The sequence below is a fragment of the Nerophis lumbriciformis genome, linkage group LG37, assembly GCF_033978685.3.
Source record: "Nerophis lumbriciformis linkage group LG37, RoL_Nlum_v2.1, whole genome shotgun sequence".
Taxonomy (NCBI): Eukaryota; Metazoa; Chordata; class Actinopteri; order Syngnathiformes; family Syngnathidae; genus Nerophis; species Nerophis lumbriciformis.
Window position 1 is genome coordinate 20138011 of NC_084584.2, and position 26977 is coordinate 20164987.

General features: G+C 37.9%; 1 protein-coding gene across 3 annotated transcripts in view; it reads right to left on the reverse strand.

Annotated features, from left to right (window-relative positions):
- The window catches only part of cgnb (cingulin b), a 101042-nt gene that overhangs the window by 29902 nt on the left and 44163 nt on the right, over positions 1–26977 (reverse strand). For 2 of the 3 annotated variants that reach the window (XM_061930739.1, XM_061930737.1), the window contains exons 6-10: positions 17574–17706; positions 15413–15625; positions 7829–7977; positions 3976–4002; positions 3532–3640 (exon numbers count right to left, since the gene is read on the reverse strand). In XM_061930739.1, coding sequence (XP_061786723.1) covers positions 3532–3640; positions 3976–4002; positions 7829–7977; positions 15413–15625; positions 17574–17706 — 631 coding nt within the window. The remainder of the gene's footprint in view (positions 1–3531; positions 3641–3975; positions 4003–7828; positions 7978–15412; positions 15626–17573; positions 17707–26977) is intronic. The other variant, XM_061930738.1, reaches the window with a different exon arrangement.

The following is a 26977-nucleotide window of genomic DNA, read 5'->3' on the forward strand; positions in this document are numbered from 1 at the left end:
ACTCATCTACTCATTGTTGAGTTAAGGGTTGAATTGTCCATCCTTGTTCTATTCTCTGTCACTATTTTTCTAACCATGCTGAACACCCTCTCTGATGATGCATTCTGCTTCGTCTCCTTGTTGTGTGCGCAGTTGTGCACTGCACTCTCTAAAAGCCCTAGATGTTAATGTCACATATGCATGTACAGTAGATGGCAGTATTGTCCTGTTTAAGAGTGTCACAACATTGCTGTTTACGCAGACGAAAACATGACTGCTGTAGTTGTGTGTTGTTGCCGCGCTGCGAGGACGTTAATGAAACTGCCTAACAATAAACCCACATAAGAAACCAAGAACTCGCCCTCGATCATTCTACAGTTCTAACGTGATTGGGCAGGCACGCTGTTTATGTTGTGGGAAAGCGGACGTGAAAACAGGCTGTCGACACGTCACTCAGGTCCGCCTGAATTTCGGGAGATTTTCGGGAGAAAATTTGTCCCAGGAGGTTTTCGGGAGAGCCGCTGAATTTCGGGAGTCTCCCGGAAAATCCGGGAGGGTTGGCAAGTATGTGTTAGACTGCTGAACGCCACCCCATCCCCGCACAAGGAACACTTCATTGGCAGACATGTCCCACCTGTGCTTTTATTTTGTTTTGTTTGCTGTCATTGTTTTTACATTCTAATTGTGCTCAATGCATAGTGACAGGCAGAACAATTAAAGGCTAGTCCATTCGATGGCAAAAGGTACAAAATGAACCTGAGTGTCCCCCTGTTGCCAGAGGCGTAATTAGCCGTTTAGGGGCCCAAGGCATACTTAGTCATTAGGGCCCTCCGCATAACAAAAACATGGTAATTTAACATTCAACTTTTTTTGGAATTGTGCCTATCGTTTACAATTATTATGATGGACACGATGACGGATAGATTTTTTTAATGCATTTGAAATATTAAATTAATTCGATCAAAAGTCTGTTTACAATGGAGCCTATAGGAGCCGTTCAATTCTGCCTAAATAAACATCCAAACACCTCCATTAAGGTTTTATATACATGATGTAAGTATATATGTAATGTAGTAACAAGCACATTTATAATAACATTTCATATTTAGGTATATTGATCATTTTAACCATACATGGCGCATTAATTTTAAAAACGCATCACATCTCCGGGTTGCGGAGGAGACCCTGCCCCAAATGGAGGAGTTCAAGTACCTCGGAGTCTTGTTCACGAGTGGGGGAAGAGTGGGATCGACAGGCGGATCGGTGCGGCATCTTCAGTAATGCGGACGCTGTATCGATCCGTTGTGGTGAAGAAGGAGCTGAGCCGGAAGGCAAAGCTCTCAATTTACCGGTCGATCTACGTTCCCATCCTCACCTATGGTCATGAGCTTTGGGTTATGACCGAAAGGACAAGATCACGGGTACAAGCGGCCGAAATGAGTTTCCTCAGCCGGGTGGCGGGGCGCTCCCTTAGAGATAGGGTGAGAAGCTCTGTCATCCGGAGGGAGCTCAAAGTAAAGCCGCTGCTCCTCCACATGGAGAGGAGCCAGATGAGGTGGTTCGAGCATCTGGTCAGGATGCCACCCAAACGTGTTTAGGGCACGTCCGACCGGTAGGAGGCCACGGGGAAGAACCAGAACACGTTGGGAAGACTATGTCTCCCGGCTGGCCTGGGAACGCCTCGGGATCCCCCGGAAAGAGCTGGACGAAGTGGCTGGGGAGAGGGAAGTCTGGGCTTCAAAAGCTTAGGCTGCTGCCCCCACGACCCGACCTCGGATAAGCGGAGCAGGATGGATGGAAGCACAGCGTTTGAATTTTTTTTTTAACTTCATCACTGATTTCCGGTCACTGTAAACTTTATGAGAGCCAACATAATAAAACATCACTTACAGTACAATGTCTGCTGTCATTACGATGCCGACTGCTGGGATTTTCATATATTCCCATTTAGATGAAAAATGTCTCATAATCCTCGCAAAGAAACGGGGTAAATTGCGCTCTAAAATAAACTTGCCTAATCCATCATTCTTGAGGCTTTAAAGTACTGGTACATTTTTATTATTTATTTTTTACGAATAATATTATTATACAGACAATTAAAAATGTATTTTTGAAAAAAAACAAAAAACATGACAGGACTTACGGAATTGATCAAAGAACAGGTCGTTGGCCATTTTGATTTTCAGGTCCCGTTTTTTTTTTGGGGTGGGGGGATTTCTTTTTTCCTGAATTTTTTTGTGTAATGTTCTAGTCTGGGGCATGTTTGTTTTTTGTTTAGAAAATGTTGTGGGCCAAACATTTTTTATCAAGTCTGCACATGCACAGTAGCATGAGGAGGGAGTGGGATGTCGAAACAATCATGATTGATTTAGCTCTCTGATGTATTTTCAAGCGCACAAATTAAGACAACAGGAAGAAAAACTGGAGTTGTAGCCTATCCCAGCAACACTCGGAAGGCAGTGCCCCTGACAAGTTGCCATCTCATCAGAGGGCCAACACAGATAGACAACATTCACACTCACACACGAGGGCCCATTTAGTGTTCAATCAGCCTATCCCCAGGTGCATGTCTTTGGAGGTGGGAGGAAGTCACGGGGAGAACATGTAAACTCCACAAAGAAAGACCCCGAGGGCGGGAATCGAACCCAGGATCTTCTTATTGTGAGGCACGATCACTAACCACTGCCGAACCGTGCTTTTCTTTTTAAATTTCAGGCAAATTGATGCACTTAAAATTTTTGTTACAGACTAAAAATAATGTTAATAAAGTATTTTTTGTTGTAAGTTGATTTCCATTTCTTTTTTTGTTTATTTAATGTTGTGAATTACATCTATATAACACTTTTTTCATATGTTGCTAAAGCGCTTTACATAGTGAAACACATTATCAACATCTTTAAGATACATTTAAACCAATGTGGGAGGCACTAGGAGCAGTTGAGTAAAGTGTCTTGGTCAAGGACACAACGGCAGTGACTAAGATGGCGAAAGCATGGATGCGACCTGGAACCCTTAAGTTGCTGGCACGACCGCTCTACCAACCGAGCCACGCCTCCCCAATATTTATAAGGATACAGTCTTATGCAGAGGTGTACTTCTAAAAATGTTACAGATAAATCATAAAACGACATCATTTATAGTCCGCCTCTGCCTGGTGCCATTCATACAACAAGTTTGTTCTGTAGTAAAGTGTAACATTTTTGTTGTTGTGTTAAATATGTGCTTTGGCTCGATAAAATGTTGGAAAACTAGCTGGCGTCAATAGATTAACTGCGTGTTTTTTTGCCTTTTTCTGTGAAAAGAAGAACACGTTAACATCAGCAGTAGTGTGACCCATTTTTACACTTGTATGACAGTTAAAAGTGCAGAGAAATTATGTAAACCCTAGAAGAAACTGTTTCTAACGGTGTTATCAGGACCACAGTTTGACTTTGGAACAGTTTATATTGAATTTTTGCAACAAATGGAATGTATGAGCATCCTGGAATGATTTATGATGATTATATTAAGGTATCTTTGTTGTTTGCTACTCATCAAATTGGCGTAAGATACCTCTGCTGACGATGCAGGCATCTGCTGCTTGTGCACGGCTAACAGCGACTCCTGGACTTCCGTTAGATTGCTCTCAAGCTCCTCCTTCTCCAGGTGACATTGGAGCAGCCTGCAGGGGATCATATAATGTTTCCTTTTAGAGAACCCTAAGGGCTAAACAGGTGGGTGCACATGTCCCACACACGGCAAACACACACGGCAAACACACACGGACAAGCACAAAAGGGGATAAAGGCTTACAAAAGCGACATTCCTTTGCATTTAAAATCAATAATGCAATCATGAACTATTTAGAAAAAGTGATTGAGTTTGTGATCACTGGCTTTCAGTTAGTAAGAAAGGTTTCATCACATCAAAAAAAATAAAAAAATACTCAAGACTATTTAAATCTAAGCTATGATAGCAAAAAAACAAAAACAGGGTACGACGGATTCACTCTCTCACATGTGACTGCCGGAGTGCGTCGCCTTCCTGCCGGATGACACGTCCAAAGGAGTGAAAGAGTGCAGGTGTTAAAATAAAGAGAGCTAAAAAAAGGACATTTTCACAGATGCAACATCTCCACTGGTGCTGCTTTGAAGAGGGTGGGTATTAAAAATGGAAAAAAAAGGAAGTCAACACATCAAATAGAGATGCTGCTTGATGTTGGGCCAAAGCTAGTTTTGACAACCAAGCGAAGGCAATATATTTATATACAAAAAAGAAGATGCATGAAAAAGATATCAAAGTGTGGATACTGACAACGTTGGACAGAACATTAGGAACAATACAAGTCCATTACATCATACTGAAATCTGTTTCTTCTATTTTGGTCCCCTTAGTTAGCAAACAAACACATATATACATATATACACACATATATACTCATATACATATTTGTATGTATACATATGCACATGTATATATACAAACCCCATTTCCATATGAGTTGGGAAATTGTATAAGATGTAAATATAAACGGAATACAATGATTTGCAAATCATTTTCAACCCATATTCAGTTGAATATGCTACAAAGACAACATATTTGATGTTCAAACTGATAAACATTTTTTTTTTGTGCAAATAATCATTAACTTTAGAATTTGATGCCAGCAACACGTGACAAAGAAGTTGGGAAAGGTGGCAATAAATACTGATAAAGTTGAGGAATGCTCATCAAACACTTATTTGGAACATCCCACAGGTGTGCAGGCTAATTGGGAACAGGTGGGTGCCATGATTGGGTATAAAAATAGCTTCCCAAAAAATGCTCAGTCTTTCACAAGAAAGGATGGGGGCGAGGTACACCCCTTTGTCCACAACTGCGTGAGCAAATAGTCAAACAGTTTAAGAACAACGTTTCTCAAAGTGTAATTGCAAGAAATTTAGGAATTTCAACATCTACGGTCCATAATATCATCAAAAGGTTCAGAGAATCTGGAGTAATCACTCCACGTAAGCGGCATGGCCGGAAACCAACATTGAATGACCGTGACCTTCGAGACTGTATCAAAAACCGACATCAATCTCTAAAGGATATCACCACATGGGCTCAGGAACTCTTCAGAAAACCACTGTCACTAAATACAGTTGGTCGCTACATCTGTAAGTGCAAGTTAAAGCTCTACTATGCAAAGCGAAAGCCATTTATCAACAACATCCAGAAACGCCGCCGGCTTCTCTGGGCCCGAGATCATCTAAGATGGACTCATGCAAAGTGGAAAAGTGTTCTGTGGTCTGACGAGTCCACATTTCAAATTGTTTTTGGAAATATTCGACATCGTGTCATCCGGACCAAAGGGGAAGCGAACCATCCAGATTGTTATCGACGCAAAGTTGGTGATAGTATGGGGGTGCATTAGTGCCCAAGGCATGGGTAACTTACACATCTGTGAAGGCACCATTAATGCTGAAAGGTACATACAGGTTTTGGAACAACATATGCTGCCATCTAAGCGCCGTCTTTTTCATGGACGCCCCTGCTTATTTCAGCAAGACAATGCCAAGCCACATTCAGCACGTGTTACAACAGCGTGGCTTCGTAAAAAAAAAAAAGAGTGCGGGCACTTTCCTGGCCCGCCTGCAGTCCAGACCTGTCTCTCATCGAAAATGTGTGGCGCATTATGAAGCGTAAAATACGACAGCGGAGACCCCGGACTGTTGAACGACTGAAGCTCTACATAAAACAAGAATGGGAAAGAATTCCACTTTCAAAGCTTCAACAATTAGTTTCCTCAGTTCCCAATCGTTTATTGAGTGTTGTTAAAAGAAAAGGTGATGTAACACAGTGGTGAACATGCCCTTTCCCAACTACTTTGGCACGTGTTGCAGCCATGAAATTCTTAGTTAATTATTATTTGCAAAAAAAAAAAAAAAAACGTTTATGAGTTTGAACATCAAATATCTTGTCTTTGTAGTGCGTTCAATTGAATATGGGTTGAAAAGGATTTACAAATCATTGTATTCCGTTTATATTTACATCTAACACAATTTCCCAACTCATATGGAAACAGGGTTTGTACATACATATATACATGTATATATATGTATATATACATGTATATATGTATATATACAGTCGTGGTCAAAAGTTTACATACATTTGTAAAGAACATAATGTCATGGCTGTCTTGAGTTTCCAATAATTTCTACAACTCTTATTTTTTGTGATAGAGTGATTGGAGCAAATACTTGTTTGTCACAAAAAACACTGATGAAGTTTGGTTCTTTTATGAATTTATTATGGGTCTACTGAAAATGTGACCAAATCTGCTGGGTCAAAAGTATACATACAGCAATGTTAATATTTGGTTACATGTCCCTTGGCAAGTTTCACTGCAATACGGCGCTTTTGGTAGCCATCCACAAGCTTCTGGCAAGATTCTGTTTGAACTTTTGACCACTCCTCTTGACAAAATTGGTGCAGTTCAGCTAAATTTGTTGGTTTTCCGACATGGACTTGTTTCTTCAGCATTGTCCACACGTTTAAGTCAGGTCTTTGGGAAGGCCATTCTAAAACCTTAATTCTAGCCCGATTTAGCCATTCCTTTACCACTTTTGACGTGTGCTTGGGGTCATCGTCCTGTTGGAACACCCAACTGCACCCAAGACCCAACCTCTGGGCAAATTATTTTAGATTGTCCTGAATAATTTGGAGGTAATCCTCCTTTTTCATTGTCCCATTTAAAGCACCAGTTCCATTGGCAGCAAAACAGGCCCAGAGCATAATACCACCACCATGCTTGACGGTAGGTGGTGTTCCTACAATTAAAGGCCTCGCCTTTTCTCCTCCAAACATATTGCTGGGTATTGTGGCCAAACAGCTCAATTTTTGTTTCATCTGACCACAGAACTTTCCTCCAGAAAATGTTATCTTAGTCCATGTGATGTCAGATAAAAGAAAGCGATATATATATACAGTATATATATCCATCCATTTTCTACCGCTTATTCCCTTTGGGGTCGCGGGGGGCGCTGGAGCCTATCTCAGCTACAATCGGGTGGAAGGCGGGGTACACCCTGGACAAGTCGCCACCTCATTGCAAGGCCATATACACACACACACACGCACACACACGCACACATATATATATATATATATATATATATATATATATATATATATATATATATATATATATATATATATATACATATACATATATATATATATATATATATATATATATATATATATATATATATATATATATATATATATCACAGCTCTTTTCTAGTTTTGCTAGATCAATATGAGTCTAAAAAAAGCAATGTACCAGTGATGTGCGGTTTGAAACATTCATGAAGTATCGACAGCGTTGTCGACACTGCCTTCCCCCCATTTTCTGTTGCACGCAAAGAAGATGAACTGACAAGGTTAAGTGGATTCTATTTTTTATTCCTAACCATTGTAGCAACCTGGCTGTTAAAGTTAAGGAGTTTTGTGATTTCAAACTGTGGCTAGCGAGGAGGACAGTTGAGCTGGTTGTTATTAAATAGAAAGCAGACCCGTCACCTCCTCGTTTTGTTTGATATTCTGTATAGTATAGCTTTTTATTATTGTCTTCAAACTTTTACTAAAATATGGAACCCAATATTCGTGTTTACATTGTTTCATATGGAGAACTTTACTTCATTATAAAAACGTTTCTATTTACGAACCCTGTTCAAGAACCAATTAAGTTCGTGAATCGAGGTTCCACTGTACATTGTGGTAGCATACATATATATATATATATATATATATATATATATATATGGTAGTATATACAATTATACCGTTTCCCGTGTGGCGAAAGCATGATGACTTCACTGACTTGTCTTTGGTAAGGTGTAGCTCCTGTGAGGTGGTCTCCAGCTGCGACTTCCACTGCTCGCCTTGGTCTCTGCAGCTGTCCAGCTCCTCCTCCAGAGAGAACAAGGAGGCGTTGACCCGCTCCCGCTCTTCCTCGATCTTCTCCTGCGACTAAAAATACATCACAAAAGAAGAGCACTCACATTTCAGCATATCATTTTATATCTTCTCAACGAACAATACTACAGAGATTTACAGAGGTGTCAAACTCATTTTCATAGTGAGCCACATCACAGCTACTGTAAAAGTGAAACCATATAACTGTATAATCGCCTCACGGTTTTATGACACTATTGGTCCTTTGATGATCATTTACCAGCAAATTGAAGTGAATTAGTGAAGTGAATTACATTTATATAGCGCTTTTTCTCAAGTGACTCAAAGCACTTTACATTGTGAAACCCAATATCTAAGTTACATTTAAACCAGTGTGGGTGGCACTGGTAGCAGGTGGGTAAAGTGTCTTGCCCAAGGACACAAGGGCAGTGACTAGGATGGTGGAAGCGGGGATCGAACCTGCAACCCTCAAGTTGCTGGCCCCGGTGGTATAGCTCGGTTTAACCCTGGTGGAAAACTTGCTTTTGAATCAGAAGTTGAGATCACAAGCAGATATTAAAGTTTAAATGGGAATAACTTTGAATCAAATAATATTTAATTAAGAACAACTTCAGTTGAATGCATAACTATTTATTTTCCGTCAAAATTTAAATAAATTTAGCAAGAAAGATAAAGGGCCTTATTGACGCACATTATTACCAGGCTGTGTGGACCCCTGGCCAAAAAAATAACACCTGTGCTATAGAACACGTGTGTCAAACTCAGGGCCCAGGGGCCAGCTCTGGCCTGCCACTGTATTTTATGTAGTTTGTCACATTTTGTGGTTTGTCACTTTTTTTATATGGCCCGCGACATTATTTTACATGACTTTACCACTTTTTTTAATCTTGCTCGACACTTTATTTAAATTTGGCCAGTCTATTTATTTCAATCTGGCCCGCTACTTTATTTCATGTGGCCCGTCACTTTATTTCATGTGGCTTGTCACTTTATTATAATCTGGCCTGTCACTTAATTTCAATCTGGCCCGCGATTTTATTTCGTGTGAGCTGTCACTTTATTTCATGTGGCTCGTCACTTTATTTCATGTGGCCCGTCACTCTATGTCATGTGGCCTGTCACTTTATTTTAATCTGGCCCGTCACTTTGTCATGTGGCCTGTCACTTTATGTCATGTGGCCCGTCACTTTATGTCATGTGGCCCGTCACTTTATGTCATGTGGCCCGTCACTTTATGTCATGTGGCCCGTCACTTTATGTCATGTGGCCCGTCACTTTATGTCATGTGGCCTGTCACTTTATGTCATGTGGCCTGTCACCTTATTTTAATCTGGCCCATCATGTGGCCCATCACTTTATTTAAACTGCACTGTCACTTTATGTCATGTGGCCCATCACTTTATTTCATGTGGCCTGTCACTTTATGTCATGTGGCCCGTCACTTTATTTCACGTGGTACGTCACTTTATTTCACGTGGTACGTCACTTTATTTCCATGTGGCCCATCACTTTATTTCCATGTGGCCCGTCCCTTTATGTCATGTGGCTTGTCACTTTATTTTAATCTGGCCCGTCACTTTGTCCTGTGGCTTGTCACTTTGTCATGGGGCCCGTCACTTTATTTCATGGGGCCCGTCACTTTATTTGGCCCATCACTTTATTTCCATGTGGCTCGTCACTTTTTGTCATGTGGCTCGTCACTTTATGTCATGTAGCCCGTCACTTTATTTCATGTGGCCTGCCACGTTTAACATGATATCGGGGTTGTCCTGATACCAATATTTTGGTACCGGTAGCAAAATACTGTATATTTCGATACTTTTCAAAAGTTTTTGATACTTTTCTAAAAAACGTAGACCACAAAAAATTGCAGTATTGGCTTTATTTTAACAAAAAAATCTCATGACACATTAAACATGTTTCTGTAGTTTGTGCAGCTATTGAGGCATTTGTGATAAAGGGCAATACAAATAAACTTTGATTAATTGATTATTGCAATCAATTTTGGCATAAAATAACAGTGAACATACTAGGAAACTTTACTTTTAGTAGTAAGTAAGCGAACGGGTTACAAAGGCTCCTAATTTGTCTGCTGACGTATGCAGTAACATATTATGTAATTTCTCACGCTATTATTTTAACAACATTATGAAGCAGAAGAGGTAGAAAATGAATGATTAATCTTGTAGTTCATTTACTGTTCGTATCTGCTTACTTTCTGTTTTAACATGCTCTATCTATATCCATCCATCCATTTTCTACCGCTTGTACACTTTTGTTTAAATGTAATAATCACTTATTCTTCTGTTGTTTTAGATACTGTACATAAGTTTTGGGTATTACCACAAATTTGGGTATCAAGTCAATACCAAGCAGCTACAGGGGAATACATTGGTCATATTTATTTTTAAAAATATGACATCGGTCATATTTAAAGTCTCCATGTGTCCCAGACGTCCTGTGCTTCAACATACGGGTATTATTATGGTGTGTCTATAAGGACCCAAAAATGGCAATAATTATGAGACATTTTTTGTTTTGCAACATTATGCAAACACAACTTTTCTCAAAAATTGGTACCTGCTGCTCTGTATTTGGGATCTGCATAAGTCTAGAAAATGTGCGCGGGTTCGCCATTATAGTAGTCAATAAGCTCCTTCTTTTTCTCTATCCTCTTGTTATGGGGTACTCATCCTCCACTGTTGCCATTTCTAATGTAAACTAGCATACAGTTGTAACTCATATCTGTCAGTAGACTCGCTATGGAAGGGCTAAAAACTACCGGTACAACAAAGATGTCGGGGAGAAGACGCTGTCGAAGGTGAGCCACGTAAATAAGACCGCCCACAAAACGGCGCTTCCTAAAGGGACGGTCAGAAAGCGGCTTGAAGATGATCAGTAAAACATAATCTTTGCAACATTTTGACCAAAGAACCACCATTACATGTTATGTAGACCACAAGGAAGTGTTTTAAATGTAGAAAAAATATAATATGACGCCTTAGATGCGCCTTCTAATCCGGTGTGCCCTATGGTCCGAAAAATACCGACATTTTTATCCGCTGAAAACGACTTAACACATATCTGACATATCTTGCACACTCCATTCTGTTTCTTTCCGAAGCAAACATCCACCTCCAGTTTCCTGTAAAAGTGCAGCGCTCTAAGAACTCGAACCACGAATAGAAAGCAGGATGGAGTTGTCAGCCTGTCCGCGCTCAGACTAGATGCTTTTTTTTTTCCTGACACTGCTTTTATTTTACAGCTCAACATATACTGTATGTATATATATATATATATATATAATATATGTAGATATATGTATTTTCCGCTTTAGTTCTAGAGATAGTGAACAAGCACGAACCCTGGGAAAGGAAGTGGGGAGGGGGGCAAAAAGTTTTGGGTGATGATCACAAGTAGCAAAATTCTCTTTTAAGTCAGCACAGCGGGCTTAGCCTGACTTTAGGGTAGCCGCCTGACTCGGTGGATAAAGGGGGAATGCCGAGACAAAAAGATGGATGGAATATAAAAAATTTAAAAAAAGTTTAAATTCAACACTTCTAACGTCAAATAACATCTTTATGAAGAGCGCGACTGCTGCCAGTGCAAAAAAAACAACATTGATCTGCGTTCCCATCAAAGTCAGTACAGTAGAAGTTGGAGCATTCAGGAGGTGAAAATGTAACACTTGTGAGACCCAACTCCATTTTGCTTTTTTGTCTTATCTCACCACATAAGGAAACATGATGAGAACCATAGAATGGGAAATGGAGCATACCGTAATGGTAGGATAGCACCAAAATGACATTTTGTTGTAGCTGGTCAGTACAATATGCAATGTACAATCTTTTTATATTGATTTGCTATTAACAGCGGTCAACTTCTTTTAACACTTAAATGCCAGGTCTGAACGTTACACTGTGCAAGTGCTAATGTGAGAATGCTAGTTGACTATGCGATGGTATCAATGTGTTTTCCTGCCACATGGGGGCACCAGTGATGCCTTACAAAAGTTACGCATATTACAAAAAATATACCATTTTGGGTATCGAAAACCCACAAATGCACTCTTTATAATGACACATATCATAAAATGTATAGGATCTAATGTAACTCAAAACTGCACAAGTAATATTTGAAGCAAGAAAAAATTTCCTGTCAACAAATATCCCAGAATTTTTAGAGATAAAATTGTGAGTATAATAGCCATCCATCCATCTATTTTCTACCGCTTGTCCCTTTCGGGGTCGCGGGGGGTGCTGGAGCCTATCTCAGCTGCATTCGGGCGGAAGGCGGGGTACACCCTGGACATATCAGTTCTTCAAATAGTTGAGGGGCAGGATGGGGCATGTGACCCTGAGAAACCAGCTTTATCAGTATCATGCTTTAATCCCCGCTTCGAAAAGCCGTGCATTACAAAATGTGCTTATTGTAGCCATTAATCCCGACTTCCTTATTATTAATACAATTAAAAAAATCAGCACAAATTATATTAATTTTTGTTTTGTAGGTTAGAGTGTTTATATTGTGCTCCTGAGTTACTGATGCTGATCAATTTGAATGTATTATGATTTATTGAGTTTATGTCATTTTATTTTTTAGTATCAAATGGTTCAAGTCAGTCAAAAAATGTTTAGTTTAAATGAGGATACATTTTTTTATTTTAGTTTTAGGCAAAACTTTATTTTACAGAGGAAAAACTATGTTAATAATGTAATTCTTTGTTGTAAGTTGATCGAGTTTTCTTTCTCCCCGCCCCCTTTAATATTACGTAACAGGAATACAATGTTATGCTGAGGTGTACTTATACCAATTTAATAGACAAATGATACAATTTATAGTCTGAGAGGCCCGAAATTTTATTTTCTTCCTGGGGCGGGATGTAAAAGAAAATAATTCAGAAGCACTGGTAAATAAATTATACATGATATCTATTCCGTTAATATTCAGTAATTATTATTGTCGAATATCAGGTGATCATTTATTTTATTGATAATTAAGACAATATTAGATTTTTGGACACCATGTTTGTTTTAAATTTATTTTCTTACTATTGTTTTTTGCAAATGAGGACATTATATTGGACATGTTTTTTGTTTGAATTGTGTAGAGAGTATTCTTGATTGTTGCGTTCAAAATAAAATAATGACAACCAATGAATGGAAAAGGGACCTATTGTATTGGTAGCAAAGCAACAAAACAACAATTGTCCTGGCTGCTTAGTACAATATGGCTGTAAGTTGACAAAAGAAAGCTCAAGGATTGCGGTTTTATTGTTTGGCTATTAATGGGAAGTAGCTTCATTTTATACTTGAAACTCGGTATTGAATACAATGGTGCGAATGCCAAATAAGGAAATGTGATGATAACCATAGATAGATAGGTAGATAGTACTTTATTGATTCTTTCAGCAGAGTTCCTTCAGGAAAAAAATAAAAATAAAAATGAGGGTGACAATGAGGAAATGGAATTTACTGCAATGTCATGGCAGCATAGCAACAAAACAACACTTGCTTGTCCTGGCTGACTGGTACAATAAGGCTAAAATCTGACATTAAGGGTACACTTGTTTTATGGCTCGATATTAACAGCGGTTATCAATCAAAGTTTACTTTTATAGCCCTTAATTAAATATGTCTCAAAGGGCCGCACAAGCCACGACGACATCCTCGGCTCAGATAACACATATCTTATTTTTACACTTGTATGAGATAGCTAAGAACACTCATGCCTATTTTTACACTTTAGTTATGAATGTTACCATATTATAACAAATACTGCTTGTACAGTTAATAAAGAAAGTTGGATAGTTTGATCATGGAACTGACTATTGGCATTATTTCCTATGGGTAAAAGAGTGTATATATGGAAGCCTGTTTCTGCCAGCTACCCCCCCCCCCCCCCCCCAAAAAAAAACAATAGTAGTATGAATCATAATTATGAGATATAAAGTCATAATTATGAGATATAAAGTCATAATTATAAGATAAAAAGTCATACCTATGAGATAAGAAAGTCAAAATTATAAGATGAAAAGTCAATTATGAAGTAAAAAGTTGAAATTATGAGCTAAGAAAGTGGTAATTATCAGCTATAAAGTCATATTATGAGATAAAAAGTAGTAATTATGGGATCATTTCAGACATGGATTGGGAGTATATTAAACATGGCTTCACACTGATGAAATTATTAATTTGCTTGCAAAATCCCATGGAATTATATTTAGCAAACGTACCCTGGAAATTATGACTTTATCTCATAATTTTGACTTTCTATCTCCAAATTTAGATTTTAATCTAATCTCGATTTTTTTTAAATCTCATTATTATGACTTTGTATCTCATCATTATGACTTTTTATCTCATAATTATGACTTTTCATTTCATAATTATGACAATTTATATCTCATAAATATGACTTTCTATCTCCAAATTTAGATTTCAATCTAATCAACATTTTTATCTCATAATTATGACTTTTCATACCAAAATTACAACAATTTATATCTCATAATTATGACTTTCTATCTCCAAATTTAGATTTTAATCTAATCTCAAATTCTGATCTCATAATTATGACTTTTTATCTCATAATTTTGATTTTCTTATCTCATAATTTAGACTTGATATAATAATTATGACCGTTTATCTCATAATTATAACTTTTTTTTTATCAATTTGATTTTTAATCTCATAATTATGACATCTAACTCATTATTTTGACTTTTTATCTCATAATTTTGACTTTTTATCCCATAATTTTGATTTTATCCCATAATTTTGACTTTCTTATCCTATAATTTTGACCTCATGATTATGATTTACCATTGGGGTATTATTTTTATTTTTTTGTGGTGGAAACAGGCTTGAATAGACAGTATACATATAAATAGGGTGTGGAGAGATCCAGTGTTCTACATAGAATGCCCTTCAAGGATGCCTGCCTTTTTAGGCTGCTCGTTTGAAACTCCCAAATGGACATTGCAAGGATAATCACATGCAAAAGGATGGGAAGACAAATTACCGTACATCCTCTTTATTTTTAGTAGGTGAAGTGAAAGTATGCCACTAATCTAACCAAGTAAATGAATAAACCAACTCATTAGACCTAGACTTCCTTTTTATTGTCATTCAAATTTGAACTTTACAGCACAGATAAGAATGAAATTTCGTTACATAAGCTCTTGTATGTTATTAATTAGATTGTTGTGCTGTGTCATAGGCCATAATTGCATAAGCGTCCCTGAGGTTAATTTCAGCCTCCCTTGCACACTTTTGATTGCTTTTATCTTTGTTGTAAATGTTTTCCTCAATTTTTGCCAACAGGCTAACAAGCTGGACTCTCGCGAACTACAGATGAAAGCACTTTATGTTCAAAGAAATCCTCACAAGTGCACTAGAGTTGAAATGCTGGAACGAGCGCAGCAGTGATTATTTGTTTGGCAGTCTAGAGAGGGAGAAGGAGAGAGGAAGAGGAAGAAGTGGCGTACCTGTGTCACCTGCTCCATGGTCTTTCTCAGGTTGTGCATGTCCACGCTGTACTGCTCCCTCAGGGTCTCCATCTCCCGGTCGTGACACTCCACCTCCTCCTTCAGCGCCCCCTTCAGGGCCGTCAGCTCGCGGTCCCGCTGCCGCAAAATCTCATCCTGGCGATGGCGCAACATGGCCGCCTCGGCCAGGTCGGCCTGCAGGGTCACCATGTCCTGAGGAAGGAAAGAGGGCTCAATTGGGGTGTGATCCACAACAATAAGACTCATTGGCATACTGTACAAGGAAATGTAACATTATTGGACTAATTAAGGATTCAAGGAGCTTTATTTGTCATACTCGTACACATTTTCACATATACGGTACGGAATTTGAATTCATGGCCCGGCAAGTATTAAGAAAGGCAGTAATAAATATGCATTGAAGCAGAACAGTAATAAATAATAAACAGAAAATAACTGAGGCACTTAAGAAGGGAAAGGACCAAGATTAGCTGGCTAAAAACACAAAAAAACTAATATTTTTGCATTTGTCAGGTAAATAAATATATTTGATGATTACATTTTTTTTTTTAATTATTGTTGTTATTATTATATCAAACTATGTTGCTCTAGAAATTATTACATTGTATTACAACAAATTATAGCATTGTAAAGGTTCTGTGTCAAAATAAAAATGAAAAAACAAAAATTCATAAAAGCAACAGAATAAATAATAATAATCATCATAACATCAATAATAGTTGTTTCATGTTTTTAAACCAAAAACTGAGTCATTAAAAAATTGCACAAAACCCCCCCACATTTATTTTATTTTATTAAAATCAATTCTCAAAAATTGCGAATAGATTTAGAATCTGAATACCGTATTTTTCGGACTATAAGTCGCAGTTTTTTTCATAGTTTGGCCGGGGGTGCGACTTCTACTTAGGAGCGACTTATGTGTGAAATTATTAACACATTACCGTAAAATATCAAATAATATTATTTATCTCATTCACGTAAGAGACTAGACGTATACGATTTCATGGGATTTAGCGATTAGGAGTGACAGATTGTTTGGTAAACGTATAACATGTTCTATATGTTATAGTTATTTGAATGACTCTTACCATAATATGTTACGTTAACATACCAGGCATGTTCTCAGTTGGTTATTTATGCCTCATATAACGTACACTTATTCAGCCTGTTGTTCACTATTCTTTATTTATTTTAAATTGCCTTTCAAATGTCTATTCTTGGTGTTGGGTTTTATCAAATACATTTCCCCCAAAAATACGACATATACTCCAGTGCGACTTATATATGTTTTTTTCCTTCTTTATTATGCATTTTCGGCCGGTGCGACTTATACTCCGGAGCGACTTATACTCCGAAAAATACGGTAAATAAAAAACAGGATTTGAATTTTGATTGATCCAAGCACCACCATAGTGACCAACATTAAAATACAGTAGCATAGTAAGCCTAAGTATTCATTAAAAACAAGGCAACGGTTTTAATTAACATGTACATTTAATGTTTGGCCACTGTAACATTCCACACAATTTGAACAGTAACACTGTGTTTGAATATTAAATTAAGTGATTTTTTGGCAGGCCATTTGCTGGAGCCCGCGTATCACTAGTGGCACACATACCATTGTTTGAGAATCACTGTTCTACCATATATAGAGACATCCGCTGATGTAACGAAGGCAAAGTATGGCACTATCATCTCAGATTCCAAACAGTTTGGAAAGAGCCAAAAGTGTTTTATTAATATCGCCGCCAAATTTCCGGGAGATAAGGGGATCCAAAATTAAAAACAGGTGACGACAGGTAAGAAAAGTATTTTTTTGCATAATAGGACCCCTTTAAAGGTCTACCTAAAGTACTGTACAATAAAGGGCATTAATTAATCTCGACTTTTTATCTCATAATTATGACTTTGTATCTCATAATTTTGAGTTTTTAATCACATAATTTCGACTTTCTTATCATAATTTAGACTATCATAATTATGACCTTTTATCTCATAATTATAACTTTTTTTTATCATTTAGATTTTTAATCTCATAATTATGACATCTATCTCATAATTTCGACTTTTTATCTCATATTTTTTTACTTTTTGTCCTATCATTTTGACTTTCTTATCCCATGATTTTGACCTCATTTACCGTCCTCAGTGAGTCTGAGGGGGGCGCCCTTTCGGAAACCCTCCTCAGCTCCTCCTGAAGCTCGGCCAGCTGATCTTCTTGGAGACGCATGCGGGATTCGCACATCTCCCTGGTTATGCGCTCCTCGGCCTGCCTGCAAACACACAAATTGGTGTTGTCAACACGGCAAAAACACACATCATTAATGCTGGTATTTATAAAGGAGTAATAACTTACTTCCTGGGACTTTTTAATGCTGCAATGTGTGTAATATGTGTCGTTAAAGACTGTTTATGAGCACCTAGCATGAGAAAAATATGCTGTCGCCCTCATTTGTTGGTTTTATGAAAAAACGGTCGCTTTCGTTAAGTCATGAAGGGGAAAAGTTCCTTCCTCAGGCTTTGCTAAATAGTAGGGCTGCGAATCTTTGGGTCTCCCACGATTCGATTCAATATCGATTCTTGGGGTCACGATTTGATTCAAAATCGATTTTTTTTGATTCAACGCGATTCTCGATTCAAAAACGATATTTTCCCGATTCAAAACGATTCTCTATTCATTCAATACATAGGATTTCAGCAGGATCTACCCCAGTCTGCTGACATGCAAGCAGAGTAGTAGATTTTTGTAAAAAGCTCTTATAATTGTAAAGGACAATGTTTTATCAACTGATTGCAATAATGTAAATGTGTTTTAACTATTAAAAATGAACCAAAAATATGACTTATTTTATCTGGAATTTGATCATTTTGCTTTTGCTTCAGTGACCAGGCAAACCAAGCCAGTGTGATGTCAAGCTTATGAGATGCGATGCAAGTGTAAGCCACTCTGACACTATTGGTCTTTTTTTAATTTTTTTATATAAATGTCTAATGATAATGTCAATGAGGGATTTTTAATCACTGCTATGTTGAAATTGTAACTAATATTGATACTGTTGTTGATAATATTCATTTTTGTTTCAATACTTTTGGTTTGTTCTGTGTCTTGTTTGTGTCTCCTCTCAATTGCTCTGTTTATTGCAGTTCTGAGTGTTGCTGGGTCGGGTTTGGTTTTGGAATTGGATTGCATTGTTATGGTATTGCTGTGTATTGTTTTGTTGGATTGATTGATTAATTAAAAAAAAAAAAAAAAAAGACCAAAAAATATATAAATTAAAAAAATAAATAGATTTTTTCAAAATGAGAATCGATTCTGAATCTCACAACGTGAGAATCGCGATTCGAATTCAAATCGATTTTTTCCCACATCCCTACTAAATAGCTTACATTAAAGCCTTGTCAGCGACAGAGGTGCAGGTTGCTGTCAATTTGATCATTTTGCTTTGCTTCAGTGACCAGGCAAACCTAGCATGATGTTGCTGTTGAAATGTGATCACACTACAGCTCGCCATGCTAGTGTTGCTAACATCTGGGGTCCGATCACACGAGGCGATAACAACATCAAAACATCGTACCCCACAGGGCTGCCAAGTATCAGTAAATGACAAGAGTGAGACTAGTGCAGGGGTCGGCAACCTTTACCACTCAAAGAGCCATTTTGACCCCTTTCCACAAATTAAAGAAAACAATGGGAGCCACAAAACTCTTTTGAAATTTAAAATGAAATAACACTACATACAAAGTTTTTTTTTTGCTTTGTGCTATGTATAAACCAGGGGTCTCAGACATGCGGCCCGCACCTTAATATGGAAATGTAATGTTAGTGCGGCCCGCGAGTTTTATATGAAGGGCACTTGACAGCGTCACACTTGCCAACCCTCCCGATTTTTCCGGTAGACTCCCGAATTTCAGGGAAACTATTCTCTCTAATCTATGATGATTTTCACCCAAACAACAATAATAAGGGCGTGCCGTGATGTCACTACCTTTAGCGCCCTCTACGGCTTGAACAAACAGCTTGCCAGCCCAGTTACATGTTATATGAGGCTTCTGCAGACACACATAAGTGAATGCAAGCATACTTGGTTAACAGCCATACAGATCACACTGAGGGTGGCGATATAAACAACTTTAACACTCTTACTAATATGCGCCACACTGTGAACCCACACCAAACAAGAATGACAAACACATTTCGGTAGAACATCCACACCGTAACACAACAGAACAAATACCCAGAATCCCATGCATCCTTAACTCTTCCGGGCTACTTTATACACCAAAGCCCGCCACCCCAACCCTGCCCCCCCACACATCAACAACACCCCCCCATCCCCCGTGCGTAGATTGAGGTGGGCGGGGTTTGGTGGTAGCAGGGTGTGTAATGTAGCCCGGAAGAGTTAGGGATACATGGGATTCTGGGTATTTGTTCTGTTGTGTTTATGTTGTGTTACGGTGTGGATGTTCTCCCGAAATGTGTTTGTCATTCTTGTTTGGTGTGGGTTCACAGTGTGGCGCATATTAGTAAGAGTGTTATAGTTGTTTATACGGCCACCGTCAGTGTGATCTGTATGGCTGTTGAACAAGTATGCCTTGCTGTCACTTAGTGTGTGAGCAGACGCCGCATACAAAATGTGACTGGGCCGGCACGCTGTTTCTTAGGTGAAAAAGCGGACGCGACGACAGGTTGTAGAGGACGCAAAATGCAGTGCCATCACGGCACGCCCTCAATTTTGTTGTCCGGGTGAAAATCGGAGAATGTTTGCCCCGGGAGAGGCAGTGAAATCCGGAAGTCTCCCGGAAAAATCGGGAGGGTTGGCAAGAATGCAGCTGAGCCGCATCAGAGTGGTCAAAGAGTCGCATGCGGCTCCGTAGGCGCGGGTTGCCGATCCCTGGACTAGTGTCATGATGCGTACAAAAAAATGTTGACCTTTTTAAACATTGTTTTGGCCCGTTTTAATGTCGATTTGAAACTGATGTTGTCACCTCCAGTTTGAATATTGTTTTACTGTGGTTCTCGAAGTGAGTTTCAGGGAATCTGTGGGTGGTCTAAATTGACCCTTACAAAGGTCTGTAACTGACAATGTTGGGCCCATTTGGTTCCATTTATACACAGTAAGAGTTAATATGCATCCATCCAGGGGTGGTGGAGCCTATCTCAGCTGCATGCAGGCGGAAGGTGGCGTACACCCTGGACAAGTCGCCACTTCATCGCAGGGCCAACACAGATAGACAGACAACATTCACATTCACAAACTAGGGCCAATTTAGTGTTGCCAATCAACCTATCCCCAGGTGCATGTCTTTGGAGGTGGGAGGAAGCCGGAGTACCCGGAGGGAACCCACGCAGTCACGGGGAGAACATGCAAACTCCACACAGTTAATATACCTTAAAATTTTAAATTTTGAAAAACACTGCTTTAGGGGTTTACAAGTCTGTAACTGACACACGCAGGCACACGCACAATGAGACTAACGTTAGGGTCTCTTTTTCAGAGAAAGGGCAAATACATGTTACACAGCTCTGTAACAAATACAGGACAATGATAGACTTATAGCAGCCATAAAACAGAACATATTTGCTAGGAAACTCAAAAGGGAAACAGTGAATCAAAATTGGGTAGCTACCTTCTTTTAGCAAGCTGTAAAATGCTGAGTGGGTTTAAAATGTCGGCGCTGTTGTGTGCGAAAGATAGTTTGAGACGCTAAGACCTGCCTTCTTGACAAGCAACCTTGTGGTGTACTGAAATGGAGTGTGAACCTAAATGGTACTCTCCTCCAAATTATTTTATTTAACCCTGTCTTTTTAAAAATCTATGTATTGCTTTGTACCCTATATGTTTCAAATGCAATCTTAAAGCATCCTCCTTCTCTTTCGCTAAATTATTTTCCTATCTTTATTATATTTCCTACACTGTATTAATACATGCTCTATATTTTCTATTTGATAACAATAATCACAAAGCCCTGTGCTATGTTTCCGTATTAATTTCAGTGAAATATTTAGATATTTCCAGTATGTCATAACCTCATTCCAGTAATAACATTGTCTTATTTCCTCATTCTATAACCTTGTATTACTCCTACACTCCCCTGGACTTTGTAATACTGCCTACCTTTTGTTTCTTTATTCCAATTATCCCGCCATTTTTTATTGACTTCTATATTATACATACTATATATATATATATACACACTATACTCTTCACTTCTGCTTTACTGTGATCAATTTCCGTGTTTGTTTCAGTTATAGTTGTTGCCTATTTTGCATACCGATCTAATAGTTCACTGATTCTCAAAATATATAGTACTTGGTACACAAGCTCCATCTAGTGGTACAAAGAATCCCTTGATTAGAGTACAGTGTTTTATTTTCCTCTACTCAAACACAGTGTTACTGTTCAAACTGTGTGTAATTTTACAGTGGCCCAAAATATGAAATATACTTGTTAAATAAAACCTCTGCCTTGTTTTTTATTAAATACTTAGGCCTACTACTGCAAGTTTTTTTTCGAAGAACCACTGAGCTAGTTCATTCCCATCCACTCCTACGCGAGCAGGTGCCCAGAGAACTGTTACCACACTTCCAGCTTTATTTATTCCCAAAGATTGTCTGAACTATTTCATATATTAAATTCTGTCTTGTTCCTGAAGCTACATTTTTCATGCTGATTAATGCCCTGCTGAAGTCGGAGCACACAGCTTTACTTGCTTTATTTTCCTCTGTTCAATTAACTGCCATATAAATTGCTATTAGTTTCCCCGTAAAAACCAATAACTTGTCAATGATTATTTTAATCAAAATTTTGTTTTCTTGTGGAACAACTACTGAAGCTCCTACTTATTTTTTTTATAAGTTTTAGATGCATCTGTATGTATTTTGACATATTCTGAATACTTTTCCTTAATAAATTTTTCTATCTGATAATGATTTAATTTATGATATGATGATATTCCGTCACTATCCCCTTCCATCTCGATCCGGTCACAAATTGCGTAATGTCTTTGGTGGTGGGTTAGATTCAGGCTTAAGGGACTGATCAGATTGGTTAGCTCAGTCAGTCACGGCAAGCCGCGAGGGCCAAAGTTTATTATCATGAAATAAATAAATACAGAGTAGTGAATGGGGCAATGTAAGCGTGAGAAATCTTAAGTGTGGCGTGAGAAAGGGTTAAATTGTGTGACTGTCTCGCTCAAAGCATGAGGCTTGGCCGTTGTGTACCCCATCTTTCTGGGATATGAGCGGTCTTTGGGCGACTTGCTATGCTTTAGGCTGCGAACAAAAGTTTGGGTTATGAATCTCCCTACCGCTAGTTGGCGTAGCGAATTTCCCAATGAACCCCATAAGATCTGACCAAAACATCTGGTCTAACTTGTTAGCATTAACTTAACGCTAGAAATCGACATAACTTTGGTTTTCCAACTTTACAAACAAAGTAAACACTGTAATTTTCGGACTTTAAAGCACACTTAAATCCTTTATTTATTTAATGTAATTCTAATAAGTGTGACCAGTAGATGGCAGTCACGCATAAGAGATATGTGTTGACTGCAGGTTGACGCCTGTTCAATAAATGATGCGAGCAAGTACCTGTAAGCAAGGAACACCAAACTTTGATGTTTCATGGAGAATATGGAAGATTACATGCGACGCTAAAAAATTTATCAAAATGTTTTAGTACAACTTTGGTAGGCTACGAAGCCACATCAGATTGTCAGAGCATTACGGCTACCGTAGTCAGACGTACTGTGCTTCAACATACGGGTATTATTATGGTGTGTGTGTATAAGGACCGCAAAAATAGCACCTGTTAGGAGATATAATTCAGTGTTTGTTTTGCAATATTATGCAAAAACAACTTTTCTTACCTATTGGTACCTGCTGTTGTGTATTTGGGATCTGCTTAAACCCTGAAAATGTGCGCACATTCGTCATTGTAGTCCATGCCGTAGTCAATAAGCTCCTTCTTTTTCTCTATCCTCTTGTTGTGGGGTGTTCATCCTGTGCTGTTCCTATTATTAATATAAAGTAGCGTACAGTTCTAACTTATATCTGTCAGTAGACTCGCTACAGAAGCGCTAAAAACTACCAGTAGAACAAAGAAGTCGAGGTGGAGCCACGTAAATAAGACCACCCCCAAAACGGCGCATCCTGAAGAGATGGTCAGAAAGTGGCTTGAAGATGGTCTGTAAAACAATCTATGCAACATTTTGACCAAACAACCACCATTACATGTTATGTAGACCACAAGGAAGTGTTTCGAATGTAGAAAATAAAATCATAATATGATCCCTTTAATGCGCCTTAGAATCCGGTAAGCCTTTTGTATTAAAATAAACCTGAATATACCCGCTCATCGGCAGTGCCCCTAATAGTCCGGTGCACCCTATGGCCCGAAAAATATGGTAAGTGAAGGAAAGTGCAGAGAAGAAAAAGTGGGTGAAATTCATTAAAATAAATTAATCATTAAAAAACATGACCGAGTGTATAGCTAAACTGGTAAAGCGGTTCAAACGCAGCACTGCAAGTCTGCACCATACTAAAGCAGAATTAGTCAATAATGCCAGCCAAAGATGTTATAATAATGTCTAAACCGCAGATATTCATCCATGAAAATTTTGGTAAGCTGCTGATGGTGTGTTTGATGGTGAAGCATTTCAAAGGAGAGCCATGCTGTATATTATTATTATTTTACTGTTTCGCAATATGAGTTGTTTGAGGTACTAGCTTTGTCACAGAACCAATTAAACTCATATCCCGAGGTACCACTGTCCATATAAAATACTAAAATGGTACCGCAGCATTTGTTAGACTTAAGGCACGAGGCAACATATTCCACAGAGGAGCAGGCTAGTTCTGTGCAAGACAATTTAAAGATAGAACATGTTCCTAATAAGTCCCCATTTGTTTGTTGTCAGGTGGTATCGCTGTGTCTGTTATAAACGTATGATATTTTAGAATGCAAGATTTTTGGCTCCATTGTGATATAGTGAATAGTATCAGAAATACAAGAAGGTTCTTTACTAATCAATTATCAACCTGTAACCATTGGAGGTCTTGATATATGCTGTCAATTCTCGTCCTAGGTGGGCATTTCAGTGCCGATCGTGCAGCCTTGCTCTTGTTCTTTTCAATGTCTCTCTTTGGTGCGCATGAACAAATAACAGAGCACTAATGATTGGATAACTTGTTTGCTCACCTTCCAATGACAGAAACAGTCCTACCCATTGTGGACACAATCTTGTTAATAAGACTAGTCAATTTAATGTGACGTATAGCGTCTATTATGATGGACAAACACACCTCACACGAACATGTGGTATTAAATGTGTGACTAATTTATAAAAAAATTTTTTTTTTTTTTTTTTTAAATCATTAATTGGACTAGATTCATGTCAGCCCCGCCCACTGACTTTGATGGGTGACACACCGGTTAATAATAATTACATAATTAAATTGTGAAATAACTAATTTAATCATTAAATAAATAAATCAATAACTAAATGATTAAATAATGAATTTAATATTGAAACGATTATATGATTAAATAATTGAATGTTTAATGTTTTATATTGGCTAATTTCTCTTGGAACTCCGCACAAGAATTTCCATGTACCTGGACTGTAAGTTTATGCATAAATTGCCAGTAAAAACAAACAAAACAAAAATTGTAATAATGAAATAATCAAATGTACTTTTACATTAAATAAATTAATGACACATAATAACACATGCATGTATTTAATTTCAATTATAATTAATTAATGACAATTAAAGCGGCCATTTTATGATTTATTTTCTGTATTTAAAGGGGAACTGCACTTTTTAGGAATTTTGCCTATCATTTACAATTCCTATGTAAGACTGGAACATAGGCCTTTCTTTTTTTATGCATTCTAAATCGTAAACATAAAAAAATCATTTAACAATGGAGTTAATAGGAGCTCATCTACCCTCTAAATAAACATTCCAAAACCGCCAACAATACCCCGTGTACATCTCGTGACCAGAATATTAACCAAGAATAAGCGATATTGTTATCATTAGCTATATCGCAGACAATCTACTTTTAGCGGTGCATTGATAACAGAGAGCTAACTAGCTTATGCTGTTATATTGACATATTGAGCTGGTACCCGGCAGCTGCTGCATTGCCTCTGAGTTGGTAAAAGTTAATTCTAGATTATAAATCACGCCTCTCACCTGGATAGTAGAAAGACGTGGCCATAAACCGAGAAGTTGGTCAACTCTGACATCCAACTTAGACCCATCGACGACGAGAAAGACACAAAAAGACGCTTGTTTGTGGTAAAACATTTTTTTTACTCATTGTATGGATGATGAATAATTCTTCCTGAGAAAATATGACATCCCAATCAATCAGCATCCCAGTGGGAGCAGACATTGTACAGTAAGTGATTGTTTAATTATGTTTAAAGAACGATTTTACTGTATACCAGTATTAAAAAAGTACTGCATTACTGATGAATTAAAAACAATACTATACTGGCTTTGAAAAATACCAGTATTTTTTCCCCCCAACCAAATGCTACCGTGAGGCGGTGACGTACAGAGCCGGGGTGTAGGATGTTGAGTGTGTCAGCACGCACATATATAAGTGCATATAAGAAACAGTGTTTAAAAGGAAGAATGGCAAAAAAAATTCAATTTTACTTGTTAATAAAGACTGCGTGAAGCGTAATATGGAGGTATATGGGCTTCAAAACTATCGATAAAGATACCGCTTTAAACACAGAAGAACATGCCTCGCCAAAGGTGGCATGTTTTAAGTATTACAATCTTTGCTTCAAACTTAGCTAAACAATTAACTACCAAGCAAGAATTGTTTTAGCATTTACAAATAATTGTATTTTTTCTTAAAGCCAGACCAAGAGTGTCAAACATAAATCATAAAGCATTGAATACAATGTCAATAAAGCTTTCTATTCTAACCTAATCCTAGATTATGGCAGGCTATATTTAATATATACACTTGTAAATTGTTCTTTGAGTGCAATTAGAAAAGCCCAACGTGTTTAATTACCTTCTAAGTTTTATTTTAATCTTCTAAAATTGTTCTTTGAGTGCAGGAAACATATGTTTAATGTATCGTAAGATTTTTGTTCAAATGAAGCCAATTGTGACATTTTTCTTGTGGTCCCCTTTATTTTGAAAAGTATCAAAATACATTTTGGTGCCGGTAACAAAATATTGGTATCGGCACAACCCTAGTTCGAAGTTTGTATTTCTTGTTTAGTACTTAGCAATACTGCTGTATGATGCTTAGTTTCTATAAAGTTGAATCTGTTTAGCATACAGCTTATTAAACTTGTAGCTCATTCTCATATCCAGAAGTTTTTTGGATCATCATTTGTCCCAAAAGTATTCTTTGTCGTCTCTCAAGAAGTCTGCTATGTGTTGTTGTTGAAGGGAAAAGCGAATGTTGTAATGTGCCTATGAAATCAATACACAGCTGTATGCTTAAAATGAGCAAAATACATAAATATTAGATGTTATTATATATGTGCCTGTTAGTATATATC